General features: G+C 32.9%; 1 protein-coding gene across 1 annotated transcript in view; it reads left to right on the top strand.

Annotated features, from left to right (window-relative positions):
• Window positions 1-1106: 1106 nt before the first annotated feature.
• The window catches only part of LOC100199039 (phosphopentomutase), a 77514-nt gene continuing 63885 nt past the window's right edge, over window positions 1107-14735 (top strand). Inside the window, exon 1 of the mRNA XM_065813223.1 lies at window positions 1107-1238. Coding sequence (XP_065669295.1) covers window positions 1131-1238 — 108 coding nt within the window. The 5' untranslated portion in view covers window positions 1107-1130. The remainder of the gene's footprint in view (window positions 1239-14735) is intronic.

Here is a 14735-nt window from a genome sequence, read left to right as displayed (position 1 = left end):
TTGTAAACATAGTTGGACCCGCTCTATCTTCCAAGCTTGAGCTCTTTCCCATAGTCGTAAAGTTGCGTCCCTTTCTTTTTTCTAAAATTACTACCATGATCGCTGCTTAAAGGAGCTATCATCTCTCGTTCCACTTACTAAAACTCATTCTCACATGACTCTTCAATCTTTCACTGTATCTGTCCCTGCATGCTCTAAAAATTTTTATTTGTCTAGCTTTTTCCCCCGCACTTCAACCCTTTCGAACTCTCTTCCATCTTCATGTTTTTCTTCTATTAAGCCCCCAACTTAATAGTGGTTACTTGCAGCTAAGTTGAAAAAAAAAAAATATTATTCGGTACTAATTTTCCGGGTCCGGAAAATTAGTACCGGTTAATATTTCCGTTAATATAAATGTAGATGTCGTCAAATCAAAAACCTATTCCGACGTTTGAAATTTATATAAGTTGATGACCTGATAAATGCTAATTATTTTAAATAACTGCGTAATGTAAAATACAAGTATACATTTATAATTTTCTACTGATACATACGATCAGTGGCGGCGTTAGGGTAGGGCCTGGTTGGGCGATGGCCCAGGGCGCCGAATATAAAGGGGCGAAACTAATTGGTTATTTTACCCTTTGCCTTTTTTTTGAATGGGGTTAAATTGAGCTAGGGGTGCCGAAGAAATCTCGCCCAGGGCGCTGGTAGTGCTAAAACCGGCACTGCATACGATAATATAATATCAATTTACACGAAATTTCTCAAACGTCGAAATGGGTTTTGATTTTATCATCTACCTATCATAAAATATTTTGAAAGTGAAAGAGATTTGCGCAACTTGTAAATAAAAAAGCTAAATAGAAACTTTAAACTAGCGTAATTCAAATTTAAATAAAAATATGCAAACTTTCAAAATTAATGGCTTAAAACTCCGATGAATTCCATTTGTCTATAGAAAAATATATATTTGGCAAAACTAATATTTGTTATTTTAATAGGTTCAAACTCGACATACAGTAATGCTGCCAGTGACATTTGTCAGTGACAGTATGGCTATAGAAATCACTCACCTTTATACTATTACTGTCTGTATTAGCTTAAATTTAATATATTTAATTTTTTTCATAAAGATTAGGAAAAAAAAAATGGATCCGCGAGCAACTACATTAGCAGATGAAAGTTTGATGAATTCTATAGAATCTGGTAACTCAAAACTTGATGAAAAAATTAAAGATTATCTTCATTGGGATCGGGTAAATAACTGTGTTCACTTTTTTTTAATTTTTCAGAAGTTCAGTCTATTATTTATTAAGAGTTTGTGCTTGGTGTACTAAACCCTGTGACATTGTTTAATAAATTACTGCAAAATTCTCCCTGATACTAATTACATTCTTACAATTTTTGTTCTCAGTTTTCAAGTGTTACATTTTAATTACTTATGTCTAAAAGCTATGAAAAAACTACTAAATTTAGAACAAAATTTGATTTATGATCACAGGCCAGTGACAACAAGGAGATTTTTTTGTTTTTGTTTATGCAGTCTGATAAGAATAAGTGCTTGCATTATAAGTATATAAAGACAGTCAAAAATCACTCAAAAAAGCTCAGAAACAAGTTTGTTTTCTAGATTTGCTACTGATCTGCAAATCTATTTCTTAAAAATTCCCTCAAATGTAGTCGCCGTTGATGGGTGATAATTTTGTTATAGGGGAGAGAGGGGTTCATGTTTTTGTTATAGAGGAGAGTTGCCTTAATTAGAACACTTGCTTCTTATTTGGAACACTTTATTTCTCTAATTCTATCATTCATTAATATTGGTGGTCTTTGAAGTAACTTTTCTTCTGTTTAGTCACATCTCTTGCAAAGTTCACCAAGTCTATCTGCTCTTTGTGAGACCAATTTGAGTTGTCTCAGCTGTCTCATCTTGTAATCTTAATGTTGATGCTTATCTTCCTTTAATTCATAAAGACTCCAATAGTCAGATACTTGGCCTGGGTAATTACATTTGTAAGAATTCACCTATTTGTTTGGATTGGTTCGAATCAAAAAACTATTCTTTTATGTGTTTTTTTTAGCAACACTTCACTCTATCACCTTTGTCTTTGTTCTATATTACTCTCCTTCATCTCAAGACTGCACTCTTTTCTATATTATTTCTGATCAATTTGACCAAGCCCTTTCTCTTTATCCTTCAGCCAATATTGTTATTGTTGGTGACTTTAATACTCATCACACTGAATGACTTGGCTGTAGTATCAGTGACTTTGCAGGTGTTAAGGCCCAGAACTTTTGCTTTTCTTAATCTCTAACACAAATAGTCAATTTTCCAACTCATTTTCCAGACAATCCAAAGCTCAACCTGACTTATGTCTTGTTTCTGATCCTAGTCAGTGCTCAGTTTCTCCACATTCACCCTTAGATGCTTCTGATCATGGCTTGATCTCTCTAAAACAATTATCTCATTCTTTATCACCAGAATCCTCCTATCATCATACCTCTTACAACTACCTTAAAGCTGACTGGGACTCTTTCTGTAATTTTCTTTGTGATTGCCTTTAGGTAGAAATCTTTCGTCTTACTGCTGAAAAATGTGCTTCTTTTATAACTTCTTGGCTTCAGGCTAGCATAGAGTCTTTTATTTCCTCTCCACAATTTCAAATCAAGATTCACTCTTCTGCATGGTTTTCTCCTCATTATGTGTTTGAAATTTCCAATTGTAATTGTTGCTTCTGTATCTAGATTTTGTTTTAGGTTCAGATTTTGTTACCTCACCTAAAAACAAAGCTGAATTGTTTGCTAAGAGCTTTTCATCAATCTAATCTCCTGATTCTACTAATCTATTTTACCTGATATAGTTAATAAACAGGTTGATTCATTGCTTGACATTCATATCACTTCAGCTTCTATATCTAAAGTGATTTTCTACTTAGGCTCTGCTACAGCTTGTGGTCCAGACAACATACCTGTTATACTCTTGCAGAAGTGATATATATAGAAGCCGTCTATACTTTCAAAACTATTTAACAAGTGCCTATCAGAGTCTTGTTTTCCAACCTGCTGGAAAGTGGCATATGTTATCCCTATCTTCAAAAACTCTGGAGAGTGATCTGACTCATCTAACTACTGTCCCATTAGTCTTCTTTCTATCATAAGCAAGGTTTTTAAGTCTTTAATTAACAAACACTTAATCTCTCATCTTGAATTTAATTACTTACTTTCTGATCATCAATGGATTTGATTTTCTTGTTCTACTGCTGGATGGATTTTGATCTTCTTGTTCTACTGCTGATCTGTTAACAGTAATAAATGATAGGTTTTATTGTGCATTAGATAGATGTGGAGAGGTTAAGGTTATCGCTCTTGATATTTCTAAAGCATTTGATAAAGGTTTTTTCCTTTGATAGAGGCTACATCATTTGTAAAAGAAAATAATAAGATTATGTTGTCACATCAACATTCGGTTTAAAGAGAATATAGTGTACTAGAAAAGAAATTCATAAATTTTTTTTAATGCTCATGATAATTAAAATAATTTTTTATTGCCCCATCGTTTTCTACACCATCAGTGTGAGAGGCTGCATCATGTGCAATATAATAATGAAAACTATAACGTTGTTTGTTAATATTTAGTTTAAGTAAGAAAATAGATTATTATTAAAATTTTAATGGTCTGATTTAATAATTAAGTGGTTGAATTTACCCATAACATTTTGCAACACCATCTGCCAATCACAATTCGAACCCTGTTTACATGACTTATTGTTTTTTTTTTTTTAATTTTCAAAGGCAACCCCACCTATAAAAAAAAAATTAAATAATGCCAATATTCAGTTCAAAGAAGACAACACATCATCGAAACAAATGTCAGTTTCATAATACAATTAAGTGGTCAAGAAATTTATTTGATTACATTTACCATCTTCAGAAACATACATCTCCTCACTGCAAACAGAATCCCATTGAATTTTATCGTATTTGTTTTTTCTTTCTAGAAGCATGATGAGGTGTGACTGTATGATGTGAAATTTCCAACCTAGGCAAATCTTGTGTATCATGTATTCTATCAGATACTGATGCAAGTTGCACATTTCTGAGTCAAATTCCTGAATATCTTTGATGAATTTAAGGGAAAGCTTTATTCCAAAACATCACTCTGTCACTAAAATGAACAATTTAAAAAAAATTATGTTTATAAAAACTTATAAGTATAGTATAAACTATAGGTGAAAAAGAATTAATTAATTACGTACCCTTTTTGAATTTCTTTAAAGTCTCAATACAAGGTATCATCAGGAGAGGAGCTATAGCCATAAGTTTATCCAAGCAAGAAAGTACTTTTTGACAGTTAGGTCCATCAAATCCTCCTCCATTGTAACCGCGCCTTGTTACAGTTTTACTGATTAAGAACTTTTTAGTTGAGTCTTCAGCCATCAGAACATCTGTTATTTGTGTAACAATATGTTCATACAAATGTAATTCAGGAGGCAGAACTAGATCAATAACAAGATTTTCTCCAGACTCCTCAAATAAGCATGGTCAAACAACATTTTTATAGCTTTTCATGTGCTTATAAAGTTCCTCAATAAATTTCCGATGCCAATTAGTCAAACTATGAAAAGTCTTCAACTTTCCATTTTTGTCATCTTTTTAAACTGTATTGACCCCTGTACTTTTCATGTTTCTTTTCTCTGATTGTAGCTCTTCTGGGTTGAAGATGTTCATTATGACTTTCAGTGAACCTTGACCCCCATCAATACCAACTCTTATAAAGCAATTGTCAGGATTAAGTTTTCTGTGTTCACAAATTTCTTTTATTAGTTCTCCAGGAACAAATATAACATCTTTCTGAATTGTATCTAAAACCTTGCAGTTTCCATTATTGTGTGTTTGTTGAAAACTGCATGAAACTACTTCATAAAATTTATTTAACTGGAAAGATTTGTCCTTAATACTTTTTGAGGCATTAGGTTTGATACCTAGCAAATAATACAAGAATTATTTATAAATATGTAAGTAATGTAAATATATGCAAAATTAAGTTCATGTACCCTACTGTTAAATCCACGACCCAAATCTTTACTTATCTCAGTCATTATACAATCCATTGCTGACATGGGAAGATCATTTTTTTTATAGTAAATAATTTATCTAAAGATATTTCTAAAATAGGTTTATGCACATCTTCAGAGTAGAGAGTAACATGAAGAGCTTTACCACCTACAAATTATGTATTTCCTAAAATAAATGTTTTATTCACTTATATTTGACTTTGATATATACGTATTTATATTTATTATTATAAAATTAATAATAAATATAGATAGATAGAAAAGTATAAATACACAATTACCAGTTGCAACATTTAATTCTTTTTTTTTTTTTTTTTTTTTAAACATCTTCGCTTCCAACAAGGCTGCAAGCAGCCACTAATTAAAGTTGGAAGTTACTGTAAGAGAAAAGATGAAGGTTGTAGAGCAAGATAACGATTGACAGACAATTTAAAAGATTGCAAATTATATGAATCAGGAAAGCAAGATGAAGGAAGCAAATTCCAAAGAACTGATGTTCGAGGAAAAAAACTAGAAGAATAAGCGTTTTTGGAGCACTTAGGAACAGTCACAGAAAAAGGATGACACTTAATTGAATGACGAGTAACACGAGAATGAATTTTAGTAGATGGCACAAGAGACGCTAGCTCTTTAGAGCAGTGCCCATGATAGTATTTGTAGAAAAGAGAAAGAGAAGCAACATTACGACGATGTGATAATGGTTGGAAGTTGGCTGCAAGAGCAGGTCCAACTATGTTTACAATGCGTTTTTGCACCTTGTCTAAAAGAGAAAGGACATCATTAGAAGATCCACCCCAGATATGGCAACAGTATTCCATACAAGGCCGGATTTGAGATTTATAGAGATAGAGAATAGAATCCAGAGTAAGAAAGTGGCAAGCTCGATAAAGAGATGCAACCTTAGCAGATACTAATTTTGCAACTGATTTGATATATGGTTTCCAAGAAAGATTGGAAGTAAGAGTTAATCCTAGAAGATGAAGAGTAGGTGACTCATCGAGTACATCACCGTTCATAAATATAGGAAGATCTAAATTATTGCGATAACGATTGGCTGAAAAAAATTGAGTTTTATCTGAATTAAAGTTCACCAGCCACTGTGAGCCCCATGCTGTAGCAGAAGTGAGATCCTTTTCAAGCTCAAATGCCCCCTTCAAGCAATCAGAGGGTGTTGGTTTCTTATCACGACAAGAATAAATGGTAGTATCATCAGCAAACAATGCCACCTTAGATGTGAGAATATCTGGAAGATCATTGATGTAAATTAAAAAGAGTATAGGGCCAAGGATAGAACCTTGAGGAACCCCTGAAGTTACAGAATAAGAAGAAGAGTGTTGTCCATCGAGGACAACTTTTATGCTACGGTTGAAAAGGAAGAATTCAATGATCTTAAAGATGTTGCCGGATACACCATAAGAAGAAAGCTTATGGAGAAGACCAGCATGCCAAACTTTATCAAACGCTTTTGAAATGTCAAGAGCGATGGCCTTAACCTCTCCACCTTCATCTAATGCACGATAAAACCTGTCAGTTATTACTGTTAGCAAATCAGCTGTAGAACGAGAAGATCGAAACCCATATTGATGGTCAGAAAGTAAGTTATTAGATTCAAGATGAGAAACTAAGTGTTTGTTAATTAAAGATTCAAAAACCTTGCTTATGATAGTAAGAAGACTTATGGGACGGTAGTTAGACGAATCAGATCGCTCTCCAGAATTTTTGAAGATAGGGATAACAGATGCGGCTTTCCAGCAGGCTGGAAAACAAGACTCTGATAAGCACTTGTTGAATAGTTTTGAGAGTATAGGCGACAGCTCCGGAGAACACTTCTGCAAGACAATAACAGATATGTTGTCTGGGCCACAAGCTGTAGAAGAGTCTAGGCAGGAAATCACTTTAGATACAGATGCTGGAGTGATATGAATGTCAAGCAATGGATCAACCTGTTTGTTGGCAATATCAGGTAGAACGCAATTAGTGGAATCAAGAGATGATATTGATGAAAAGTTTTTAGCAAACAGTTCGGCTTTGTCTTTAGGTGAGGTGACAAAGTCTGAACCATACATGAGAGGTGGAATTATAGATTTGCCCTTATTATTGATATTATTAAAGATTCTCCAGAAGTCACGAGAGCCTAATTTTTGAGATGAGATACGAGATTTCATGACCTGAGAATAGCGGGTTTTGGCGTTAGACAAAACCTTTTTACAGTTGTTTCTAGCAGTAATAAACAGACGTCTGTTTTCTGGAGAATTGTTTTGCTGATAAATATGGAAGTAACGGTTTCGATTGGCAATCACAGCAGCACAGTGTGAGGAAAACCATGGAGCAGAGTGAGGCTTGACCTGGAATCGTCGAGAGGGAATAAAAGATTCCATGCCAGCCTGAATCCACGAAGTTATGTAAGAAGCACATTTGTCGACAGGAAGTTGAAAGATTTCTACCCAAGGGCCATCACGAAGAAAGTCACGGAAAGAATCCCAGTCAGCTTTACTGTAGTTGAAAGAGGTTCGGTAATAGGGGGATTCAGGTGATGAAGAAGAATGAGATATTAGTTTTAGAGAGATCAAACTGTGATCAGAAGAACCTAAGGGTGAATGCGGAGAAACTGAGCACTGACTAGGATCAGAAACAAGACATAAGTCGAGTAGAGAAGGTAAATGATTAGGGTTGTCAGGAAAGCGAGTTGGAAAGTTGACTATTTGAGTTAGGGATTGAGAAAGGCAAAAGTTGTGGGCTTTAATGCCTGCAGAGTCACTGACACTAGAGCCAAGCCATTCAGAGTGGTGAGCATTAAAGTCACCGACAACAACTATATTAGCTGATGGATAAAGAGAGAGGGCTTGGTCAATATGATCAGAAATAACATCAAAAAGAGTGCAGTCTTGAGATGAAGGAGAGCGATATAGAACAAAGAGAAAGGCAATAGAGTGAAGTGGTGCTAAACAAAAGCACATGAAAGAATAGTCTGTGGATTCAAACATAGTTTCACGACAAACAGGTGAATTCTTACAAATGTAAATGCCCAGGCCAAGCATGTGACTATTGGAGTCTTTACGAATCAGAGGAAGATAACCATCAACACTAAGATCACAAGATGAGACAGCTGAACTCAAATTAGTCTCACAAAGAGCAAGTAGGTCTGGTGAACTTTGCAAGAGATAAGACTCAACAGAAGAAAAGTTACTTCGAAGACCACGAATATTAGTGAATGATAGGTTTAGAGGACTTGGTGATGATGATGGTTTTTTGTGTTTTATAGTTTTTGGTACTTTATTCATTTTTAAATTAGATTGAAGAACTTGACTCAAAGCATAGATATTACTCAGAACACCGTTTAATAGCCCAAGTAATTGCCTCATTACTACTAATAAACCCTAAGCCGTAACAAAAGGGTCCAAATGTGGCCTCCGCAATGCACACCAAAAGTACAAACAGGGACAGCATCCATGCGCAACATGGCACTGTTAATACTTTGATATTTTTCAGCTGGTGATGGAATCAGCCTCTCTGAGAGCTACCACAGAGTTCGGGAAACCTGACTACCAGCCGGCCTCAGAACCATAAAACTGAGTTTTAGAGCTGTACCCTCATAAGGAGATAATAGAATGAGTTGCTTAGTCATAAAAACAGTGACACAAGCAAACCCATGCATTGAGTCAAGAAGATCCAGCATTCAACATCCTAAACTGGAAACAATGTATTAAAAATACATCTGCGCCAGCCTAATAGATGAAGAAGGGGTGCGAGGCTGGTCAACAGATAGAATCTGTTTACCCCTTAAGTCTTTGCCTAGGAGGCCTTCTACAAGACAGTAGCTGGGTGCATTTAACATCTGCCCAAGATGAGTATTTTTATCGAGACACCATCTCTAGCCTTTACTCAACCAAGAGCCCCAAGGCAGGGGGTGTTTTAAATCGGAGTTGACATCTCCTAGCCTTTGCCTAAAAAGGTGTATCCTACAAGGCAGCAGGACATGAAGCAGATTCTTTATTGTCAGTTGTCTTATGCATATCTTTTAGTACAGAGGAAATAACTTGTTGGGAGGTTTTTGAGTCTTGAGAAAGAATGAGTTCTTGTAGCTTTTGCACTATGGCAGATTTTGTGCAAGGGTGTCTGATACCTTTACCTACTCTTTGCCAGCAATATGTGCAAAAAGATGCATTATTCACATCTGAGGACTCAGGCACTTTACTAAAATCCTCAATAAACTCAGAAAGATTGATTTTTCTGCATACAGCAAAGGGGACATACACATAGACTAGTATCCTTTAATCTATATAGTTTCCATAGTGATCTTTTTCCAATTTTCAACAAATCTTCTATGTTTTGAGAAATATTCTCTTCAGTCTAAAATTGTTTGATATAGTATTTTATAAATGTGTTGTTAATTGCTAAGTAAACAAAGAGTTATTTCCCTTAAATCAATAGAGGATGCTGATGCTAGAATTACAACAAATGAAACAACAAAAGTAACAGCAATTGAGATTTTAATTCAACATTGCAGACCATTAAACTTTTAATTTTTTATATTTTTGCTTATTTTTTTTGCAGTCAAAATTTTGTTATGATTTTTAATATATTAATTTAAATGTTTTTTAAAGTTTTTGAAGATTATAGTTTAAAGTAAAAATATTTAAAAAGTAAAAAATTGACTATTTGAACTGCTAGATTTGAACTGTTAGATTTGAAGTGGTAGATTTGAAGCCCAATTTTAGACAGAGTAGGGCTATTCGATTACTTCAAAATAGAACAAGGGTTGTATTCTAAAATGTTAGAGAAAAAAAAAATTAAGTAAAAAAATTAAAAAATAGAAGCACTTATTGAAATTGCTTACTGCTTTTTACTCAGTCCTAGTCCTTGTCCTTTTTACTCAGTCCTAGTCCTATTTTTATTATAAAATTATCTGTTTTATTAATTGATTTTAGATTTTTTTTTTCTTATACTTTGTTTAAAGGCATTAAAAAAAATATTGATTGTAAAAATTAATAAAACAAAAGAAGAAAGGTATAAAAACTAATTTTATTTTTAATATACCTATATTACCGTGGTGTGACGTAAGAAAGTCCTAGTTATAAATATCTCAATTTATAAGAGCGAATTAATACTAATAAATAATGAATTCGAATTCTTGCTTTTTGATAATATTGTAGAACAATAGTTAAATTTTCAAATACATTCAAAAAAGTCTTAACTTTTGCTGTAATGTAGTTTGAGGTGATGACAAAAAGAAAGTACTATAATTTTGATTGGAATGAAAGAAAGTCCTAATAAGTAAAAAAGAAAGTCCTTATGTTTAGTATTATATATTTCTTGAATATTAAAATGACTAATACACTAATAGCATTTTCTGTTAGAGATTTATTAATTCTACACATAATATAAAATTAAAAATTCCTTTCCATTATTCTATGTACAATTTTACTTAGTTTTAGACTTTTTAGCTGCTTTTTCTTGTTTTTCCTTCAAATTTTCTAGCCAAATTCGCTTTCTTTCCTGTTTCTCAGACTCTTTTTCAGCTTTTTTTCTCTTTCTTGCTTTTTCTCAATTCTCTGTCTTTCTAATTCTTCGTTAGCTCTCTTTTTCTCCTCTAAACTAACAATATATTCGTCAGATGTAATGACTGATGAAACTTTTGTTGCTTGTTTTCGTACTTTTTTACGCTGAAATTCTTCTGGACTAACAAATATTGACTCGAAAACATTGTCATTTGCTTGCAAAAGTCCTTGAACTGGTGCTAAAGCTGTCTCATTATATTCAATTATTGATTCTAGTTGTGTTAAGTTCTCATTACTTACTAAAATTTCCTCTAATGGCGTTTCTAGAACCATGTTCTTTTCTTGAGTTGTGGGATCAACACCCTCTATATTATCCATTTTCTTCTGCCAGTAATAAAATAAGGCTTCTTGTTCTATTGCACCTGTCCAATACATAAGATTATGATGGGCTCTAAAAGATTTTAGTTGGCCATGTGTCATATCTGTTTCTAAATCATTTTTGGCTTTATCGATTGGACTTAAAAGTTCGGCTATAACCGGAGTTTCAGCAGATTCTATGAGATCCCTTTGAACTTCATTTTGTACACTTAACGGGACTTTTGTAAGATCCAAATTTTCTAGTAAAAATGGACACAAACCCTAGCATTTAAATCCATTTGATATTAAAGTTAGATTTTCCTGTGTTTTAGCAATTGCAGTCTGGAGCAGGGGCACAAATGTCTTTTTTGGTAGAGCAACTCCAAGGTTTTTCATTCTCCATTCTGTAACTATGTCGGTCCAAATATCTTTTGCAACATAAAAATAAACTCGGTCCAATGGTTGTGCAAAATGGGTGCAATTAGGTGGCAAACAAATGATGACAATACCATTTTCTCTGCAAAATTGTCCCAAATCTAAGGTCAAATGTGATTTCTGGCCATCTAAAAAAAGAATTATTGGCAATAGGACACTATTTTTCCTTAAAAAATCAATGAAAGGTCCAGATATATAATTTCAAAATGTTTGGGACATCTGGTAACCTTTGGCTGATTTACCCATAACCCAATCTTTAGGAAATTCAGCTGCAATTTCTGGTGGAATTCCCCTTTCATATGGATACAAAACCAAAGGTGGTGTGAATAAATTACTTGCATTTACTGTTATCATAACTGAGAAACTTGCTTTATCACTATTTGCAGTGATGTTATACAATCGTTTGTTTTTTTGTCCAATTGCATTTTTAATAGATGGACACAGATCAAAAGATGACTCATCAAGATTCCAAATTCGATTGGGATCCTTAAACACAGACACTAAATCGTTTTTATCCATATACTCTGTTATTTTTTGGAACCACGTTTTAATATCTTGTTTGAAAACAAGTGTTCTATGTTTTGGAAGTGTTGGAGCCTTTTGAATCGAAAGTGTTGAATGTCTCTTGAAAAAATTGCATGCCCAACGAGTGCCAATTACTTTTTGGTCAAGATTCATTTTATGTGCTAAAATAGATGCACCTTTAAGAAGAAGTTTCTTTGTGACTGGCATACCAACATTTGCCATATCAATTAGCCAATTTTTAATTTTAACCTCTACACTTTTATCAAAAATTGTTGGACGCCCTATTTGACTCTTTGATCGACCTTGTGTTCATTGAAAACAAGGATTGTCTTGGGTATTTTATAAAATTTAGATGCTGCATATATTGTCATAGTCTTCTTTTTTATTTCATTCAATGCTTCATCCATATCCTGTTGTGAATATGGCTTGTAAGATCTTTTTGGGCCTAAAACAAAAAATTAAATTATTTTTGTAAGGCTAGGACTTTCTTTTGTATACGGTAAAAAAAGAGGAAAAAAGAAAGTCATTTCAAATTTTTCGTAAAAATATTAGTTTTTACGTGTAAATCGATTGTTTTAACATGCAAATTCCAAACTTACCACGCTCATGTGCCATTATTGATCAAAATAGTTTTTTAACAACAAGATTTTTACCATAAAACAAGTAACTCTTCACCATACAACTTTTAACGCAATGTTCAATATGGCACCAGCTTATATTACCTATTTACATCTCAGTAAAACAAATACTCTGATTGGCCAAATTCTCCACCAGCCCAGTCAATTTTTTTTTGAAAAGTTTCTTCAAAAGCATTTAGTTAAAATAACAAAAAGTATTTTCTCAAAATATTTATTTTATAATATACAAAATTTATCATGTTACATTAGGACATACAGCATATACTTACAGCATAGGGCTTTGTTAGGTCACACCACGGTATGATGTTGCATTAATAAATTCTTTTAAACTCTTCACACACTATTTTTTATGTACTTTCATAGTTGCTTCAAATATGAAGGAAAAAGACAAGTAGTACATAAAAGTGTACTCTGAAATATAAGAAGATGTGAAACAAAATTTTATAAATGTGAGATGATGCGAAATAAAATTAAAAAAAAATTAAAAAATATATATGATATAACTGATGTGAGTAAAATATATATGATGTGGTTAAGTATATAAAAAATATATGATGTGAATCTATAAAAATGTATGATGTGAATCTATGTGAATCTGTAATGATAATCTATGTGAGTCTGTAATGTGAATCTATGTAAATCCATAAAAAATATATGATGTAAAATGTATATGATGCAAATAAAAATATATATGATGTAAATAAAAATATATGGTGTGATGAGGTGAAGCAAAAGTTTATGTGTATATATAATATATATATTAGGGTGTCCCAAAATTTCAAAAAAATTTTACTTGGTGTTTTTCCCATTCTACTTGATGTCCTGATACTAAAAATATAAAAAATGTTAATTTTACACTTGTAAAAGTGATAGATGCGAAAATTGAAAAATTTGAAAATTTAATAAATATTTGTAAAATTCCAATTGTTACAATATGCATATTATTCCTAGTAAGAAAGCTTGTGATCATTACATTTAATATTTTCTTGTGCTTATTGGAGTAGGCATTCAGTTTTTACTGTATACACAACACATACAAGTGTACACAGTTTATAGTGCAAGTGTACGCAGTTTACAGTACGATTGTACGCAGTTTGCAATATCCAGTCTGGTGCATGCTGAGATTTCAAATTAGAGCTGTGTTTATTCTTAAAGTTTTTTGTTTAAGATTTGTGTTATACTCTTTTCAAATTTCATCACTGTGAAACAATATTTACTAACCTCATTTAATTTGTATGAGCTTAAGTATTATTAAATAAGATTTTGATAAAATAGGAAGAACTAAGTGTGAAAGAAAAGCAAGTGGAGAAAAGAGGAAGAATTCTATTCAGACAAACCCAAGAAGGCTGATTTACCTTCTTAAGTACCCACTAAATGAGCTTCCACAGAATCAACCTCCAAGTGTTGGCAATGTGTTGAGACATCTGGAGTATGTCCTGTCAACAAGATGACACAATAACAAAAGAATCGAATTTTCTCGTGTTTTTTTTAAATCTAGCTCATGTTTTTTGTTTATTTTACATCTGCAAGATTCAAACCAACCAAGCAACTGGTTGGATGTCCACAAGCTTATATAGGGTTTGATTTACTATGTAGAGATGCACTTTGTTCTACAACAAGTAAAAGATGCATTTCTTCATCTGTAATAGAAATCTGGAAAAAAGCTAGTTTTGGTGATTTCATATTGAAGGGAGCTTCTAAAAGAGAAAAAATTCAAAAGCTAGATCAGAAGTATAAAAAGATGAAAAAATTATGCAGTTTAAACTGGGATTCAAGTCAAGATAGATTTGAAAAGATGCAATTGGATTTTATTGAGGAAAGTAACTGTCTCTTTGATATTTCTGTTCCTAATATTGAAGATAAGATCTCTTCTGACTGTCTTCGTTCTAAGAATGCAAAAGATGAAGATTTGCTTTTTTACAAAGACCAAAAGGGTGAAAGGAAACAATATATTTCAGAAGAATTAGACAAAAACTATCAAAAAGCCATGATTAACAAAGAACGAAGATATCAGAGACTGTTGAGGATAAAAGAAACAGAGAAACAGAGAACAGTACATACTTTGCTCCAGTAGAAATGCATGAACAGGAAAATTTTTTCGAGTATGAAAATTCTGACCCTGAATCTGATAATGAACCATCCTCTGAAGAAGATTTTGATATGGAAAGTATCCCACATAAATCTAAACCAAAGGTTTTCATACATATCAATCCTGAAGAACTGATAGA

The sequence above is a fragment of the Hydra vulgaris genome, chromosome 12 (genome assembly GCF_038396675.1).
Source record: "Hydra vulgaris chromosome 12, alternate assembly HydraT2T_AEP".
Lineage (NCBI taxonomy): Eukaryota > Metazoa > Cnidaria > Hydrozoa > Anthoathecata > Hydridae > Hydra > Hydra vulgaris.
This window is presented reverse-complemented; position numbering and strand designations above follow the sequence as displayed.